General features: G+C 42.8%; 3 protein-coding genes across 5 annotated transcripts; 2 read left to right on the top strand and 1 right to left on the bottom strand.

The window, feature by feature from the left end:
* The first annotated feature begins 106 nt into the window (after positions 1–106).
* On the top strand, positions 107–1,553 carry pop7 (POP7 homolog, ribonuclease P/MRP subunit). Its single transcript, XM_058068618.1, has 2 exons — positions 107–364; positions 575–1,553. Exon 2 carries the CDS (start codon positions 617–619, stop codon positions 1,076–1,078), a length of 462 nt encoding a protein of 153 aa, XP_057924601.1. The 5' UTR covers positions 107–364; positions 575–616; the 3' UTR covers positions 1,079–1,553.
* Positions 1,554–1,615: 62 nt separating this feature from the next.
* On the bottom strand, positions 1,616–9,906 carry epoa (erythropoietin a). 2 transcript variants are annotated; one of them, XM_058068616.1, is made up of 5 exons: positions 9,647–9,906; positions 4,106–4,236; positions 3,925–4,011; positions 3,686–3,850; positions 1,616–2,890 (listed from the first exon to the last, which is right to left on the bottom strand). In XM_058068616.1, the coding sequence occupies exons 1-5, from the start codon at positions 9,804–9,806 to the stop codon at positions 2,738–2,740; spliced, it is 696 nt and encodes a 231-aa protein (XP_057924599.1). In that variant the 5' UTR covers positions 9,807–9,906; the 3' UTR covers positions 1,616–2,737. The 2 variants fall into 2 exon arrangements, with proteins under 2 accessions (XP_057924599.1, XP_057924600.1); XM_058068617.1 differs by lacking the exon at positions 9,647–9,906 and adding an exon at positions 9,242–9,567 and having other exon boundaries at positions 1,618–2,890.
* ufsp1 (UFM1-specific peptidase 1 (non-functional)) lies at positions 8,517–18,000 on the top strand. 2 transcript variants are annotated; one of them, XM_058068615.1, is made up of 4 exons: positions 8,517–8,619; positions 10,534–10,638; positions 15,456–15,530; positions 16,906–18,000. In XM_058068615.1, the coding sequence occupies exon 4, from the start codon at positions 17,091–17,093 to the stop codon at positions 17,814–17,816; it is 726 nt and encodes a 241-aa protein (XP_057924598.1). In that variant the 5' UTR covers positions 8,517–8,619; positions 10,534–10,638; positions 15,456–15,530; positions 16,906–17,090; the 3' UTR covers positions 17,817–18,000. The 2 variants fall into 2 exon arrangements, with proteins under 2 accessions (XP_057924598.1, XP_057924597.1); XM_058068614.1 differs by lacking the exon at positions 8,517–8,619 and adding an exon at positions 9,617–9,749 and having other exon boundaries at positions 15,456–18,000.
* Positions 18,001–18,264: the final 264 nt, after the last annotated feature.

The raw sequence follows: 18,264 nt of genomic DNA, 5'->3' as shown, positions 1-18,264 counted from the left end.
AGTAGAAGCTGCCACCCTCCTGCTAGCTAGTGCTTAAACACGATAGGAATTAACTACTGTGTCATTGTATCAAAAATTAAATTCCATGGAGAATCCATATAGAGAATACCACACGTAACAGAGACCACAAAATGTTTAGTTTATTGTGTTACCGTTAAAAGAGTTGAACATTTTCACGTTGTTAATTTTAAATCTCGTCTTGTTTTGTACGGTACAGTCATCCACTTCCTGTTTTATTCTACTTCCGGGTGTTACTTTTTCCGGGTCAATGGCTAAGAACAATCTACACTGCTAGTGTTAAACACTAGCTAGTTTTTCAACAAACGAGAAAAGGAGACTGTATCCTCGAATTATCGCCATAAAGGTAAGGGACTTTTTATTTGTGATTCCTCGTCTATAATAATATTTTATATAATAAAATGGGTTGTTTCGAAACAGAGCGGTGTGTATTCTGTTACCGAACCGTTAGCTTTAATTGCTAGCTAGCTTTATTTTAATTGGCTCCTGGTGGCGTTTCACCTTAAAAACATGAAATTATTCAACTAGAGTTGCTTCGACTTTTCTCCTGCTGCAGCATTTCGCTCCATTTGCTGGCTTCAGTGCCTTCACACATTCGATGGATATGACGGAGCCGCGCAATCTCGGGATGACTTCCCATCCTGCAGCGGCCCCAGTACACTCTGATCCCACTTGCCTCACTGTGGACATAGACCCAGTGGAGTACACCCTTCGCAAACGACTCCCTCGTAAACTCCCCAAGAGGCGAAACGACGTGTACGTCAACATGAAGACGGACTTTCGGGCTCAGCTGGCCCGCTGTCAGAAGCTACTGGACGGCGGCGGCCACCGGGAGATCTGCGTTCACGGCCTGGGCCTGGCCATCAACAGGGCCATCAACATTGCGCTGCAGCTGCAGGCCAGCAGCCAGGGAGCGCTGCAGTTGGCCGCCAACACGTCCACGGTGGAGTTGGTGGACGACCTGGAGCCTGAGGATCCGGATGAGGCCGGGGAGCCCATGACACGCACACGTAACAACTCTGCCATCCACATCAAGGTTTTCTACCCTGACCCCCAGTGACCGCAAACGTGCGGTTCCCTCGACAACCAACGCATGTGTTTGTTTGTATAAAGTGTTATTATCATTTCTTAGCAGCCTCGGAGGACAGAAGTTATAATTTTGCATGTTTTATAGCACAGTCAAAACACCTGTTGGTGACGTGTGTATACACTACAGGTGTTATGTTTTACAACGCTAGGAACCAGGTATGCTAAAGTCGGTCAGGGGTGCCCAAACCTTTTCTCCCAAGGCCCTTGAACTATGCCCGAAAAAAATAAGTTGGTGAATCCGTCTATAAAAACGTCAACAGTTCCAGGCTGATGTACAGACTGTCCACTAGATGTCAGTAGATAGACAAAGGCATATTGTGCCCTTGTTTGCTATCTGTTATCACATTTAATATAAATTATAATTAACTTATAGTGCTGTTCTGTCAGTGAAGCTGGTCAAGATGCCATCTAGGCACAAATAAAGTTTTCTGTCATGCAAAAGTTCATTTGGCTTGATGGTGTGTTGCTATAAACGTCTAAACATTGGATGCTGCATGGTCGCAGTGTGTTAAAGCGGCCTTTTATTTTAGGGTCAGAGCTATGCAAGCTCTGCGGTTTATGCCGCCGACCGGAAGACAGTGGAGACAAGGACAGACTGGTTGTTTCTATCCTTTCTTCATCCCAGAGTAATGCTTTGTATTTAAATAGCAAATTATACAGTGATTGGACACAACACGAAAACAGGAAAGGAGAACATGTGCAAACATCCTCAAAACCATCGTGCACTTGCGCAACAAGTTACAAATGAGGAAAACAACAAGGAAGAAAACTCGACTAGTTTGGAATAGTTCAACTTCCATTTTCTCCAAATGACGCAAAGTCCAGGGGGCAGTTTGCTTTCCTTTGCACGCTTGCAAACTGAAGACAGTCTTGGTGTGTGTTTGTGGAAAGAGTTTCCAATGGCCTTGCAGGATGTTTTTTGTTTCTTTTTTGCAGGCTATCAGCGTGCAGGCTCTGCTTGATTGTTAGCTGGACCGATAATGACAACAGCGCAACTTCACAGTTCTCATGTCCTCCTCAATGACCTCTCGCTGTGAGAACATACAAAACAAAGTAACATTTTTTTTTACTAATGTCTGAAAGATGGACACTGAAAAATACAAAGCTAAAAAGTAGAAAATTTGTATAAATAGTCATTACTCAATGTTTACAAATATATATTAAACCTTGACACAGAGTAGAAATCTAATAAACGCGACACATATTTTTACAAGTCCTGGCTGAACAAGTGTGTAAAGGCTTCTCATTCATGTTTCGTAGCCATGCCGCATTGGCGTGTTAATATTTGTGGGTGTCTCGCTCCGTAATTCACTTACAAAGGTTAATCTCTTGGGAAAGAGACGGGGACACCACGTGCAGTCCTAACTGGCACACACTAGTGCATTGACACACAAAGTGCAAGAGCAGTGCTTCTCATTTTGGTCGGCATGTGTCCACAATTCAAGGTGCCACTCTCTCCAAAAGACCCCCTGCAACAGTTCTTCTTCGCTTTAGCTTACTTTTTTTGTTTTTTTTCTTAAGGGTGGTTTGGTGGTTTGGTTGTGGTTTCTAGCAGCTGGCAAGTGAGTCATCAGAGTGGAGGCCCTTTTAAAGCAGCTTTAGCCTTGGGAGTGGGGAGACGGGGGGCCGATCAGCTGACGTCTTGCTGACAAGCCTGCGCATCTGTGAGCAGGAGACGTACTTTGCCTCGCAGAAAGTTGACGTGCACTTGGAGGAGGTCGGTCGCCGTGGACACATGCCACGTTCCCTCCAGGCCCGCCGCACTCGCTGGCGGCGTGTATTCCTGAAACAGCAGAAGGAAGAACGTGCATTGACATGAGAGGCTTTCCACCAACAAGAAATATCCTACTTTTTGGGGACATCTGTGAGGTCATTGATGTTGGACAACCTCAGAGCAGGTTCATCTAAGCATGCCAATGGGAATGCACTGGGAACAGAAAAGGGACTTCCTGGAAGTTTGAATTGAGATGACTTGATGCTGTTGTGCATTTAAAATACAAACATCTGAATGCCTTCAGATTATACGTCTACTACAAAATTAAAATATTACAGAAGTTGATTAAACACGAGATGACCTTTCCATTTTTGTCAAACAGTGAACTTTTTTCATTTCAAAACAAGAGCCCTGTTTATAGATTTATTTCAGGGAACTTGAACACAGGCTGCTCTTCAGATCAATTTATTTCTCTATAAACTTCACCCTGAAAAGTTCACTGTTTGGCAGCCTTGGTGCACAGGCCCGGCTGTCCCATGATAAATGCTGAAGAATTCCCACACAGACACACTCTAAATTGAAAAGTCTTTCCACAAAAATCCCAACTAAACGAAGATGATTCCTGGAAAAAATGTGATTTTTTTTCACCATTTTCTTGCTAAGATTTGAGATTGCGATTCAAGTCCTGCTGTGCAATATTTTTATTTTAGTGACCTTTAAAATGTATTTTAAAGATGGAAAATATTGTATTAGCCTATATGATTATTATTAATAGAAAAATATTTTTTAATGTACCAAAAAGCCAATTGACTTGAAAATAATTTCTCCTATTTTCCACTTGTCTGACTACTGACCCCAACTCACCGGGATGTTGAGGCTTCTCAGAATGGCGTTGATGCTGAGCACGTTCCTCACAGAGTTGTCGATATGTCCGTGCAGCGCCACGTTGGTGACCGAACTGCGGAGCAAGCCGAGGGCCTGCTGGAGCAACCATAAGCCACACTGCACCTCCTGGGCTTTCTCCATGGCCTTCCAAACCCACACATTAAAGCACGCTAAGTATATGGAAGCCAGAGGTCATAAGTGTGTATGCAGACGCTTACATCTTTCCTCTCCCAGATGACAAAGTCTACTCTGGTTTGGGGAACGGTGACAGACTGGGACAGGCCACATCCCTCCCGGCATGACTTCTGTGGAGACAAGAGGAGGAACGGTGCCTCAGAGTTTACGGGAACGTCAACGGTGGTCGATAAAGCATTCCACCGCACATCACTGCGGACTCACCATGGCGACTTCTGCGTCTTGCGCTTCTTTGATGAAATGGTTGAGGACCCTCAGGTCACAGATGGGCCTCAGCGGGGACGGGAGGCTTGGGCGGGTCCACTCCAACAACATCAACAGCAAGGCAAGTAGTCCTGGCAGACAGCATCAAAGCACCATTTTTACTTTGTATTTTTTTTGCAATTATATCCCTCCATCCATTTCTACCACTTTTCCTGCCCTGAAACGTGGGGTAGCCATACAAATACTTCATCATCAAGATTACACAAGACCAGCCAAACTGATCTGAAGGACACTTTGCAATCCTTGCATACACAGCGACTGAGACTGTGTGTCCACACATTAATACTGACTTTAAATCAACCTCCACATTAGTCACGCTAATGGTGTTCATTCAATGCGGGTTCACTGGGTGTGCTTGGCAAATGAGAGCAGGTCGACTGTTGTGTTGTCATGTGGGCACGCCGCCTCACCCTTGTACACAGCATGCTGAATGCACCCTTTCACAGCAGGCCCACTGTGACGCACGCTGGGATGATACAGATGATCATCAGATGAAGTCGTAGAGACTTGCAGATCAATTTGTTAGCTCTTGGTAGGACTTCAACTAATCCAATATTCCCTATTCTATGCTCTCAATTCTGCATGAATGGACAAATAGTGTAACACAATATTTCAATATAGTTATTTGAAGATGGCGTCATCTGCCACCGACAATAACAACTCTACAATCATAACATACATTATGCTAACTAACAATATTAAGCAACACTTGTAGTCATCTTTAATTGCGCAAATGTAACCACACGTGTAACTCGTTAAACATGTCTGAAAGTAATAAACCATAGCCAGGGTTTCCCTTTGGGATTTTTTGAAGCTGTGCTGGTGGGCTGCATAAGAGGCCAACGTCACTGTGACAGAATTTTTTTTTTTAATATTTAAATTAACTGTCACAATGTCAACTTTAGGGTTTTTTCCACAGGTGTCTGAAACAAGAAATTGCATTCATGAACTTTAAATACATTTCTCTTGGTCTTTTCGTCTTCTTTGTCAATTGACAACAGGGCTTTTAATATGGTCATGTCCCAAAGATATACTGTACCTACTACTATAAACATAGATAATATTTACTGTATATATATATATGTTTAGTACACTGCCTAGCACACACTTTGTCAGCCTACAAGTTACAAATCAAAATGATCTACTTCTTAGTAGAAAACATACAACATATATAAAATCTAGCTGTTCAAATTTGAAACTACTATACTAAATACTAATGATTAGTATTTCACATTCACAGTTTAACAAATTACAGGAAATCAAAATATATATTATATATAGATATTCAGTAATTCACAAGTAAAATTAATATGGCAATAAAGATCATTACACATAAACATTACAGATACTGTCACAAGCAATGGAAATTATTACGCAAAAGACAATGCAGCCGAAGTCAAGGCAACATATTAAAAAGGTTTCAGCAATGTTCGATATTTCCAATTCATCATGAAATCGTAGGAAGCACACATTTCTGTAGCGGAGTTTTCACTTTTTTCTACATAGTAACTAGCCGCAACAAGCAAATTGATAACTTTTATTGTAGATATAAGCAGCTTTCCGCTCACTTTATCTGTAATCCGAATACTAAAAATGAAAGTTGTGTGTGCCTGCAGCTTTGTGTGTTATCTCGGCTTTTTTTTGCCATGGAGGTACAAGAGTGAGAGGAGTCTGACGGAGGTCATATGATGTTTGTGACATGAGTGACACGCGATCAAAACACTACTTTTGCGATCGCCATAACGGGCAACCTTCTCTCCAACCAGTTTCTCCAGGAAGTGATTTAATTGATGAGCGCCTTGCCTCAAATGATGGATGCGTTGATTGGTTTAGAGTTGTGAAAGACCTCAGGAGAAGTCAGCAATTGAGGGAATTGGACTGTGGAGTCCCCTGGGGTGGTTGTTGTTGTGGTGGTGGTGGTGAGTCTGGCCAGTGAACGACCCTCTTGCATAGCAAAAGGTCGTTCACCTGGCTGGTGGCCATTGTTTCCAAAGAACGCAACGATGTCAGGACATGATTGTACCCAGATGATAGGTGATGGCGTAAACCTCCTCATCTGTTCTGAGAGGACCTTTCAAGTTTGACATAGATGGCTTCTTCCACATCAAACCAGCGCTCCTTTCTCGCCAGGCTTTGAATGTTGTTGTCCTCCAAAGGAATGTCTCTCCTTTTGGAGATGAATTACTCGATGGACCGTTGTCCCGTTTGTATCAGCTGACCAAGGGTGTATTTTCCATTGGATTTTGGGTAGGTGTAAAATAAATCTACTATTGCAATGTTTGTTCGCAGTTAGCACCAACAATTCTTTGTTGTGATGCAATGTCATCTGCGCCAGATAGACAAGGCTTTCAATGTATGGATCCATGTGTGACACTCTCAGCAGCAATCTGGGCTGGATCAGGACTGGAGCTGCACCATAGTCAGTGTGAGCTCGGGATTACACCATTAAGTCACAACGGCATCCTGACTCTTTCGGACCTGTGTCACCCTCTCTTCGTGCCCGCTTACTTAACTTCTGAAACCTATCGGTCATCCTCCGTATGTTCAGGCTAAAAAAAGATAAGGTTCTGGATCTTCATTTGTCCCGTATTAGTTGTCGCTGACTCTCACAAAGTCTGCTATAGCAAACACACATCACACATTATATGCTGCTGCTGTTGTTGACGGAATTGGTGCTCAATTAGTTGCTCAATACGACCAAAATACTGTAAGTTATACTGCATGTTACATGTTATCACAAATGTGCCTGTTACTACACGGTTACAGCATGGATATACCATGGATATACCTCCGTTAGCATGAGGCGGCTATCTGGAATGCACAGAAAAGGGAAAAATGTGTGTTCTTGTTTCACATCCAGATTGTGGATGGTGGGCAAAATTAAAAAAAAAAACTTTTCCTTCAACATAGCATACAAGCTACCGACCTCCTTCGAACACAAACGTGTGACTCAGTTTTGGGAATGAACTCTGACCATTTGACCTCCAGTGGGGCCTACGTGAGAATGCATCAGCATGCATTCTCACTGCAGCGGTGGAATTTGCGAGCATGCTGACGCTGGCCAAACTTAAAAGTTGAACAAGTCACGTCTGCCAACAGGTCTATTTTAAATCAGAGCTGGGTTGTCCTCAAGTGGCATCACTTTGGACGCGTCAGGTATGCGGGCAAAAGGTGTTGCGATGCTCACGTGCCACGTCCGTACACTCCTGTCCAGAGCACACGGTCCAGCAAGCTTGGAGGCTTGGATGCTATTTTAAGTGCATTCCCGTAAAAGAAGAATGCCTCCTGACCTCCACCATTGTGTGACTGGACAAATTGCAGATCTCTGATGACACAGGTGTGAAGTCACTTCCTGCTCGGCCTTGCTGGAATCCTGAAGATAACCTCTACTGACCCAGAGTACGTGACCGCTGTGCCACAAGACTCACACTCGCCATTGACTCCCCAGTCTGCAGTGTCATCCTACAGCCAAATTATCCTTTAGCTTGCAGAAAAACGTACCTTCAGAGGTTGGCTCAGTAATTAGCACAATTATTCAATTATTACTTGTATTGCTTGATTTGTCTTGTATTTATCATCACGTCACAAAACAGGAAGTGAACAAATGATTAGATAATGAGCATATATTGTTGCTCAAGTGCTGGTTTAAGTCGACATCCACATACATGGTCGACCGCTATCATCGACAAAACATGTGGGACCGCACAAATAAATGGCAACTTTACAGTCATCGCTTGTTTATTGCTGTTAATTGATTCCAAGCCCATCGTTGATGAGGGAATTCCCGCAAATTACAGGAATATATTTATAGTTAGGGCACAGAAAACCTATTCATAACCTTTTATATACGGGTTTTAATCATTAGAGCCCTCCAAACATGAAATAACACTTCTATTGTCACCTTTACATGCATATTACCCAATATGGCAGACATAATAGAAAATATGATATAATATTAGCAGTGAGGGAGATCTTGTTTCTTATTTTTGTTTACTTCTGGGACTTCCTGCATTGGGTAATGTAATGCAGCGATCTTATAAACTCTTTTCAAATTTTAGTGCCAACTCTCTCTCAACACTTCCTCCTTATCCACAGGGTGCGTTCATGAACATCAGAATTTAGAACTTTGGCCAAAGTCACAGGCAATAGCTACTTTTTGTTTTGATTTCGGTTATGATGTCAACATCAGTCACTTCGGGGCGTCCACCTAATGTGAGTAAACGTTGTGAAACGACCAAAGTTAAAGCCCTATCAAAAAGCTGTGGCTGGACTTGATTAGAAATGTTCGCATCCACTACGGCACAGCAACATTGCAGAGTTTCAACTGTTTTTTTTTTTTTTTTTCTTTTTTCAAGGAGGGATGAGGGAAATTGCATTGTCCAGATGTGCCGGCCTGACTGAGACATATCCACAGTCCACACACACTCAGTGCTGATTGCAGCCCAAGATGCAAGGTACCCAAGATACTAAATACTAACTAATACTGATGCAGTTATTTACTGTACTTTGTCATTGACTTTTGCAAGGCCCTGCATATAATACAGTTCCATTTGTTGCACAATTCCACATACATTCAATATTTGATTAATTTATCTATTTCCACAATACATATTCTCCTGTTATGCTTATATAATAATATTGAAAGACAGCTATTTATATTCAGTATTGGCCAACAATGTAAACTAACAATCACAGTTACACATAGTTTAAACGCTTCTACTTGCATATCTTTACATGTTTACATTTGAAGTCCAGTAAATGGGTACAACTGGACTCTTTGACAAGTCCAGTCATGTCAATATTTACTATATTTATTCACTATATTTGTCCACTCACACAGCCTATGGCTGCGTTTGGCCCATCTTCCCTCCAAGGTACCCTTGACCACAACTGTTCAAGTCTGCATTTTGGACCTTTTTAAAGCAAGCAAAGGCAAATCCACGAGTCTAATAAATACAATGAATGAGCATAGACTTTTTTTTGTGACAGCCATGCAAAGGCAAAAATACCTAACCAGTATTCGCGCACACATGCTGGATCTTTGTTGAGGACAAGACAACATGACAAGTCTCCTACCTCTACCGGTGGTCTGCAACATTCGCACACGGCTGCCTCATCTTTCAACAGCATGCCAGCAAATGCGCATCAATGAAGCCAGCACCCAAAAAAAAAACCCTCCGTGGCACACTCAACCTGCGTGGAAGTCAGTCTGTGTGGAATCACGCAGAGAAAGAGACCCCCTCCCTCCTCCAACAGGCTGCATGTGCATCACTGCAGGGCTTTGGCCAAAGCGTTTTATTAGCCTCCCCCCCCTCCCCGCCAACTCCAAGGCGCGGTCTGGCCCGGCTTGGACGAGGACGCGCACGTCCCCCTTTTTACGCACTCAATGCGGATCATGCATCCCTTCCAGCCGTGCGCGTAAAACATTTAAATCCACTAACTGAAAGGGTGCTGGGGGTGGGGGGTGGGGAGATAACTCACCGGGAAAGTCCATGGCGGTGTCCGCATTGCTCACACCATCCGTGCGCCTCGGTCCGTTAATTGGAAACGAGGCTCTTATTTGAGGATCCACGCCACTTATCCGGTAGGTGTTTCTAAAAACCGATCCTCTTTGATTTTCTCTTTTTTTCTTTTTTAGCATTGATGACCACTGGGATAACGTTGCATTGTCTGACTGCTAACAATCCCACTGACTCCAAAATAGTTTTCTCTCATTGTTATCCCAATAAAGGGCTGTTTATAAAGATTGGGGCCCCAAAAGGTAAATAGTGGCTGGCTAAAAACCTGCAAGGACTTCCCACACATTGTGTGCTCAGATTAAATGCATTATAGGCACTTTCTTATTCTCTAATGACAGAGGGGAAATCTGGATGGAAATGCCCAAATTAAGAGTTTCCTGCCTAATTATGTCTGGAGGTCTGATTGGATGCAACCCAAATTGCACCTGACTTTGCTTTAAGCAGTTCTCACTTGTGGTTCAGTAAGGTCTGGACCAAAATTTTTGGTGCACACTTTGGTTCGGTTCGCTTTGTGTTGACACTGTTTTTTTTTTTTTTCTCAAGGGAACAAAGGTTGAACAGGAAATAACGTATGCATCATGTAAGAACATGACTAGGCAACTTTTGTAACATATAACATGACACAGCTCAAATATTCCAAACCAAAATGTCGTTTTCTGATTGCAAAACTGTGGTTATTTTTATATTCTGCTATATTTACCATCGTACATTATATCAAAAGCTTCTAGAATATACTTTTAAAGAGCTTTTGTGACGTAACTGCTATTTTCCATACCACGTTAGGATTGAATATGTAAATTTTTATTGATCCAGCCTTACATGCGTTTTCTTCCACTCATCCGGTTTCAGGTCACGACGGGGGAAGCGGTCTCAGTAAGGAAGCCCAGACTTCCTGGTCTGCGGCCACCTCTTCCAGTTCCACTGGGGGGGACACGAGGCATTCCCCCGGCAACGGTAAGACAACATACAGTAATCTGTAGAGCCTGTCCTAGAATCTGTCCGTGGAATGTTTTCAGCTCAAAACGATTTTTTTTTTAACATTTCAGTCTTTCATCCACACGGAAAAGTTTTCAGAAATGTATGAAAATCTGATTTTGGTTGTGACCAATAGAACAAAGGATAGCCCTGCATGCAAAACAACAACAACGGTGGTCTACAGAGCTGTGGTGGAATTGTTGCTATTAGCAATATTGTAACTGTGCCTTACGTATAACATATAATAATAATATTGTACATCCGATCCAAAGTGACTGATGCCTTCCTATGGCAGACAGTCAACCAATTTTCCGCTCCAAGAAGAGTCAGGGAATTCCAAGAATCCTCCTTATGGTGGCCATGCTGGTGTGAGAGCATGGCAGTGTTCCTAAAATAGCAAAGTCATGGTATAGCTTCCTTGTGATATGATAACACAAACGGCCCTTATTGAAACGCAAGAGATGAGACTCTAGTGGCTTTTTTTTTTTTTTTTTAATGGTGATGTCAAACGTCCTTGTCGTGACCCTGTGGAGCAGCAGAGATTAGAGTGCATTGATGTTTCCTGGAAGTTCCCTCTGTGTGGCCCATAGGACGCTGTGTCTTACAGGAGTCATGCGTGAGCATTGTCACATAGATGAGTGACTCAAAGTGTCAACAATATGGCTGAAACAGTACATTCTGCTACAAAGACTTCGGTTTGGTGTAGTTGACAACTGATTTTCCATGTTGTACGTGTCAAAAGCGAACGACAGGAAGTGTACGTCCACCGTTGTTGCACCCCCACATGCCCGCTTCGTATGCGAAAAAGCAGATGAGTCGGTGAGGTATTTGGCGTGGAAACGGAAATGCAGTGGTGGAGCTATTTGGTGGCCACTATTGGCCATCGAGACATTTCAAGTATCTTATTGCCACCCCCGTGTGAATAATGGTTTCACCTTGGGGTATATACCCCAGCACATATAGATAAGTAACCATTCACAGTCACATTCATTTAGAATGTCAAATTAACATAACATGCATATTTTTGGAATGTGGGAGGAAGGAGTATCCAAGACCCCCCCCCCCCCCCCCAACACACACATATTATTGCGGCCTAGCAACAGTGCTGATGCGAATCCAGTGCATTGAGACATTTTTTTAAATGGGTAAATACAAGTGGATGAGACAAAAGCGGTGTGCCGCCATTGTGAACAAGCAACAGACTGGAACTATTAATGTTGCACTGCAGCCAATAAGCAACTTTCTTTTGGTAAAAATAAAATAATCATCCACATGTTGCACTTCCTAAAAAAAAAAAAAAAAAAACCCACTGTAAATCAGTGGTGTTCATAGCGCGGCTCTGGGGCCTTTTCTTGACTTGCAGCTTTGCTTTTTATTGGCCTGTGGCTTATTGTAAAATAAAATGAGAAGTATTTATTGTCTAACGGTAGACGCATGTCCAGACAAGAAAGAATTTGCTCTTTAAATACTTTGGATCCTGCACCAAGCCCTCAGACTAGAGCTGTCCTATCTAGTCAGACTAGAGTTGCCCCACTGAGTCTTTAAGGATGAGAGATGAAATGTCTTCTAAAACAACCTGAACAGTCCACTTGTTGGAGAATTACCTGCCAACATCGTATCACTATTTTAATGTTTCATTTTGGCATTTTGCTCCCTTACTGTACAATAACATGACTTGCGTGATGCCACTTTAAACATAAACACTCCATTAGGGACACCTGCACAATACAAGATCTCACGATACCTACACAATGATCCACACCATCCACGCTAAATACAACAAAGCCAACAAAGGAGGGATTACTCAAAAAAAGTATGAAGTGTCCACAAGTAGTCGGCCAAACGAGTGTGTCCTCCAAGTATGGAAGAAAGTATGGTCATCTCTGTGTGGAGTTTGCATGTTCTCCCCATGCATGCGTGGGTTTTTCTCCAGGGACGCCGGCTTCATCCCACATTCCAAAAACATGCTAGGTTAATTGGCAACTCCAAATTGTCCATAGGTATGAATGTGAGTGGTACCCCGCCTCTCGACCGAAGACAGCCGGGATAGGCTCCAGCACCCCCGCGACCCTCGCGGTAGAAAATGAATGAATGAATGTTTCTCATTGGGTACTGCAACCAAAATGCAGGGTGTCGTCTTCAGGGTTCGGAGATTTCTACATGCTAATCAACGTATGCTAACATAAGACGGAGTCAGAGCTTTTCTTCCTGTGATTCACGCACAAACTTGAATGACCTGGAGAAATTGAACCATGACGTAGTCCCCAGGGGAAAATATCTCAAACGTTCTTCGCCAATTTGCAAAATAATAGATAGGAGTTATGCTACGATGCTAGCATTAGTAGAATGTTGATCAATGAAGCAGTCAGCTAATAGGATATCATTTTTTGTTGCAATCCACCAGTTGTTATGGAATTGATATTGGGAAAAATATATAAAATTAAAGTTAAATTAAATAAATTAAAGTTTTTTGTTTTTGTATATATATATACAAAACAGTTACTCATGTTACTCATGTTTTAACTGTGTATTAACCAATGAATGTTGTATTTTGGTGTGTCTTCTATTCTGTTAGTTTTGTAGAGATATTCTAACCTACAGTAAACGCCTAATCAATATTTATTTCATGAAAGAAGCAAGTTTTAGGTTCCAAACTGATTTTACCTTTGAGCGGCACTTCCTTAAAATTCCTGCGCATGGATATGCATCCAATTCCACCTATAAAGCTGGACTGCGATGTTAGAGTTGAGAACAATGTTGACAGATTGTCACAGTGTTTGCTCTGGCAGTGAGCTGTTTGCTTATGTCTGAGCCAACATGAGAGCATGGAGACAAGGTACGTGCTGCGAGCCATGCTTCCTGGTCAGCGTAGGAGGATTGGGGTGGGAGGTGAGTGGGTGTGAGTGTAGTGGGAAGGGGGGGGGGGGTGTGTGCAGTCATTGCGACTCCTCGCTCGGATTGCTTTTATTAGCTTTAGGTGAGGATGCTTATTCATGGAACACACCTGATGACTTCATGGTGGCATGTAGAGGCCAGCCAGACTCCACTGTTGTTGTTGCGTTTGTGCGTCTCCATTGCGCCTCCACATTTGCGGGCTGGTGGCCAACTAGGGCTATTCCTCTGGCGCGACACAAGACAGGAAGCTGACATAAAAGAATGGAGGGGTGGGGTGCATCGAGAGGGTCCCTGGAGCCGAGGTACTGGGGCGGGAGGGGGGTCATTGTTTCGGCTTGTATGCATCAATGATGACAAGACTATGTCCTTACAGTAATCCCTGATAGTGATGTGTGTGTGTGGATGGGTGGTGCATGACAGGAAGCACACCACTGACATTTCCATCACACTGCTTTGTCCTCGCCATCATCAGAGCATACCACCTGACATCTTATGTCCATGGAAGAAAGCATGTAAACGTTCCTGGGATTCCTTCTTTTAACAGATGAAACCATGTGACCAAACCAAACTATATAAGAAGAGAGAACACGTGCATGCGTAAGTCTGTCGTCTTCCGGTTTCCACGGATCATCTAAACTTACGACAAAGCGGAAATACCGCTAAGACTCATTTTGTGAGACTGGGGTGGCTCATGTCAATCAAATATTTAGCTACGATGTTAGCTTGACATTCATTCATTCATTCATTTTCTACCGCTTTTTCCTCACGAGGGTCGCGGGGGGTGCTGGAGCCTATCCCAGCTGTCTTCGGGCGAGAGGCGGGGTACACCCTGGACTGGTCGCCAGCCAATCACAGGGCACACATAGACAAACAACCATTCACACTCACATTCATTCCTATGGACAATTTGGAGTCACCAATTAACCTAGCATGTTTTTGGAATGTGGGAGGAAACCGGAGTACCCGGAGAAAACCCATGCATGCACGGGGAGAACATGCAAACTCCATACAGAGATACCCGAGGGTAGAATTGAACCCTGGTCTCCTAGCTGTGAGGTCTACGCTCTAACCACTAGTCCGCCGTGTCGCCTGTTAGCTGGACATAAAACTAAAAAAATATTTAAACATAAAACTATGTACTTTTACATACATACTTACTACATACTACATACTTTTACATAAAAGTAAAAAATAAAAAATATTTAGCTATGATGTTAGCTTGTTGTCAAAGCTCACTTCTGGTCACGTCACATGATGTTAGCGACCGGTCAGTGACATCATCATATTTATAAAACACCAAAACAACAAACCGGCATTTTCAGATTTTCCTGCTCTGGAAGGCGTTTTTTTTTTTTTTTAAACGTCGTATCCGTGTGGATCAAAGACTAAAACTATAAAATACTTTGCAGTTTTGACCTAAAAACATGTGTTTTCTTCTCTTCTCTACTTTAAAGTTGGTAAGGAATCTGTCAATATCGGTATTCTTCTTCTTGACATGCAAACTGAACCAAAATTAGACACATCTCTGTGGTGGCCATTGGACCCATATTAATCCATCGTATGGCTGTGGTATACAATTCTTGTGTAAACATGCTGAAAGAGGTTCTGTTTAATGTATAACCAGAGGTTAACATGGTATTCATTGACTTGCATCCTTCTTAGGACCAGTTCAATGCTACCCTACGCCTCGGTATATGATTAAAAATGTACTTTTATCTTCTTTATGTCGTATTCTTCTTAGCTGAAGCGCTAAGACAAATTTATTGATTTCATTCTCTCCATTTCCAAGAGCGTTTGATTGACATTTGTAAGTATAGTTGAGAGTTATAGGTAAATGATCTCAAATTCCGTTTGAGATCATTTAATAATGCCTTGTTTGTTTTTCATGTCTTCGTTTGCAGGAGGTGTTCCGAAAGTTAAGTGGTCTCAACACAGTGTCAAGAGGATCTCCTGGACCCCAGTACAATGTACAAAAAGTATAAAAACACAAAGTTACCTTATTTAGCATTTGGTATTTCTCCAAGGATGAGTGTGTTTGAAAGCTGTCATTTAATAGCAAGCACTTAGCACCACTGTTTCTCTGGAGAAGATGTCAATGGTTCACAGACAAGCATCTGGTCCAGTTCTGCTGCTGTCAGGAATGAACACAAAATTTGATGTGAGCGGCAGGAAGGAAGTGACTCTGGAAAAGTGGTGGGAAATAGTAAACCTGTTCCCACATGAGCTGTGATGGCTTCACTGCTGTTCTCCTCACTGGAGGAGCTCATGTCACAGCATGTGGCTCCCTCTATGGGCTGGTAGCTGATAAGCACATTGTAATCGTTTGTCAACGAAGGCCCAGTCTGAATGTGGACGCTTGGAAGAAGGATTTTTTGTGGAGGTCACTGGCTTTGGTGCTTTATCCTCAGTGGTCCTGAAGTTTACTGTCATCTCCACAGACACGAGCCGATTCAGTTCCAGGTTGTCCTGACCGCACCAGGAAACCTGCTGGTCGACCTCAAGTGCATAAGTACTTCGGTACGAGGTATATTATTTAAAAAAACAAACAAACAAAAAAAAACCTTAAACTGTATTATGGAAAGCAGGAAGTGAACAAATGTAACAGTTACTGATTGTAAAAGTACCAGATGGAGGGATAGGATTTAATAAGCTTTGCTTCTTCCTACTCCTTTTGGACATGAACTGGGAACTGAAATCTACAAACAAGATCCCGGCACATGTCCCCGCAGAGTTGTTGACGTGTTGCAGAATGTCATGCAGCTCCGCGTACGCTGCATCCTCGACGCATCTGTTTGGCTGGTAAGCAAACTGCATTGGATCCAGCAGCCTATAAATGCCTTCCAGGTGGTCCAACGGCAGGTAGGCACCAGATTTTATTGGTGGAGGTTGAAGCTGTGAGTGAGGTGGGGGTTGGGTGTGAAAACCTGCAGTACAACTCTTTCAGGTTGTTGGCTCGTCTTTTGTTCTCCGCTGGTTTGGGGGGCTGTTTCCTGAAGTTGGTGATGGTCTTCAAACCTTTCCGCACAGTATCTGTGTCGTTTGCTGAGAATATTTATTTCAAGTTCTTGGAGTATTGTTTTTGTATTTACACCACAATGGTTCCACTGTACAAAGGGTGAAATTTTGCATTTCATGAATAATGAAATTATATCAAAATAATATCATAATTTCAAAATAATTTCATAATAGGTGACCGAGCAGAAAATATTAATGTTTACTTCAATGTGTCAATGTGGATTCAATTTATTTTGATCATTTGATGCCTGTATTTGAAAAATAACAAAACCATATTTAAATTTGCACCTATTTTGGGGCGCCCTTTTAGAATTGTCCTTTTTTAATTTTTTTCAGAATATTCCCTGATTATTTGTCAAAGACAAAGTCCGTTGGAAATAATTTTAATGGCAGAACAAATGTGTTGGAGTCGAAGTAAGAACACGGACGAATTACACAGTTGCACCAAAACAGGAAGTGCAGCGCAAAACCGCGCTAGTTACGCGACGTTAGCTTGTTAGGAGTGACTTTTTCAATGGACTATGGCGGAACCTGATATCGTGATTGATTGGGGAGGGAGTGACGCCCGAGAAGTGGATGTCTCGGCGAAGATGACACCTCTTTTGACGAACGTCCACACTGGTCTTCTTCCCCCTCTGGCGGACCCTGTGAGGATATCTCTCAGTGATGGAGACTACCAGTACTACCATTACGGCTGCGATGGGCTAGATGACAGAGGATGGGGGTGTGGCTACCGCACCATTCAGACAATGTCATCCTGGTTGGGCCACAACTTGAAGGTCCAGAAAAGACCTCCACCGAGCTTCCAGGACATCCAGCAAGCCTTGGTCTCCATGATGGACAAGCCAGGCTCCTTCCTCGGCTCCAAGGAGTGGATTGGGACATTTGAAGCATCACTGGTCCTGGATTATTTTTACAACGTCTCCTGTAAATTAGTGCATGTCAGAGGTGGAGGGTTGGAGTTGGAGGATGTTGCCGTTAAAGCGCTCCATCAGCACTTGGACAAGCATAGATGTCCTGTAATGATGGGAGGGGACAGGGACAACTCGTCTAAGGGGATCTTCGGCGTGTGCACTGGGAACAGTGGAAGTTACCTGCTGGTTGTTGACCCCCACTACTATGGCGGTACACTGGAGAGGGCAGAAGCACAACGCCAAGGCTGGGCGGCATGGAAAAGCGTGTCGTCTCTGGATCAGTCGTCTTTTTATAATCTCTGTTTGCCTCAGACTGGCACAAAAGTCACTTAAATATGTGTGTCATAACACCAGTGTTGGTGCCTAATCTGAAGTAGAACTGCACGATTCTGCACAAATGTAAACAAATGTTTTTTTTTCTTGACATTCTCTTGGATGATTCTATTCATGTGCGCATTGTGTTCATGGGCATGTGCCTTTGTTTAAAATAAATCACAATGCTTTTTTATTACTATTATTATGAGATTCCTTATTGTTTCAAACTTCCAATTGTCGTTCCGCTGTTCTTCAAGGGAGGTCCTGAAAGCTTGATGCAGCCGGATAAATAATCCATCATGTCACTTGCTTACTCCACAGTACATTCACGTACATAATAAAGACAAACCAAAAAAAACAATTATTGTGATCTGATGACAAAGGGGAAAGGCTTTCTATCTTTGGCAGAAGTGTTGAACTTGCAGGGATTTGCATTTTTATTAAAAAAACAAACAAACAAAAAAAG

This window comes from Doryrhamphus excisus, chromosome 3, assembly GCF_030265055.1.
Source record: "Doryrhamphus excisus isolate RoL2022-K1 chromosome 3, RoL_Dexc_1.0, whole genome shotgun sequence".
In the NCBI taxonomy this organism is placed as follows: Eukaryota; Metazoa; Chordata; class Actinopteri; order Syngnathiformes; family Syngnathidae; genus Doryrhamphus; species Doryrhamphus excisus.
This window is presented reverse-complemented; position numbering and strand designations above follow the sequence as displayed.

What these genes read in the sequence shown, in the direction of transcription:
- pop7 (XM_058068618.1), top strand. Translation starts at nt 617, where the DNA reads ATGGATATGACGGAGCCGCGCAATCTCGGGATGACTTCCCATCCTGCA.
- epoa (XM_058068616.1), bottom strand. Translation starts at nt 9,806, where the DNA reads ATGCTAAAAAAGAAAAAAAGAGAAAATCAAAGAGGATCGGTTTTTAGA. An exon ending in CACCGCCATGGACTTTCCCG is followed by an intron (nt 4,237 to 9,646) that starts GTGAGTTATCTC and finishes GCTGTCTGCCAG; the next exon opens with GACTACTTGCCTTGCTGTTG. An exon ending in AAGACGCAGAAGTCGCCATG is followed by an intron (nt 4,012 to 4,105) that starts GTGAGTCCGCAG and finishes TTGTCTCCACAG; the next exon opens with AAGTCATGCCGGGAGGGATG.
- ufsp1 (XM_058068615.1), top strand. Translation starts at nt 17,091, where the DNA reads ATGGCGGAACCTGATATCGTGATTGATTGGGGAGGGAGTGACGCCCGA.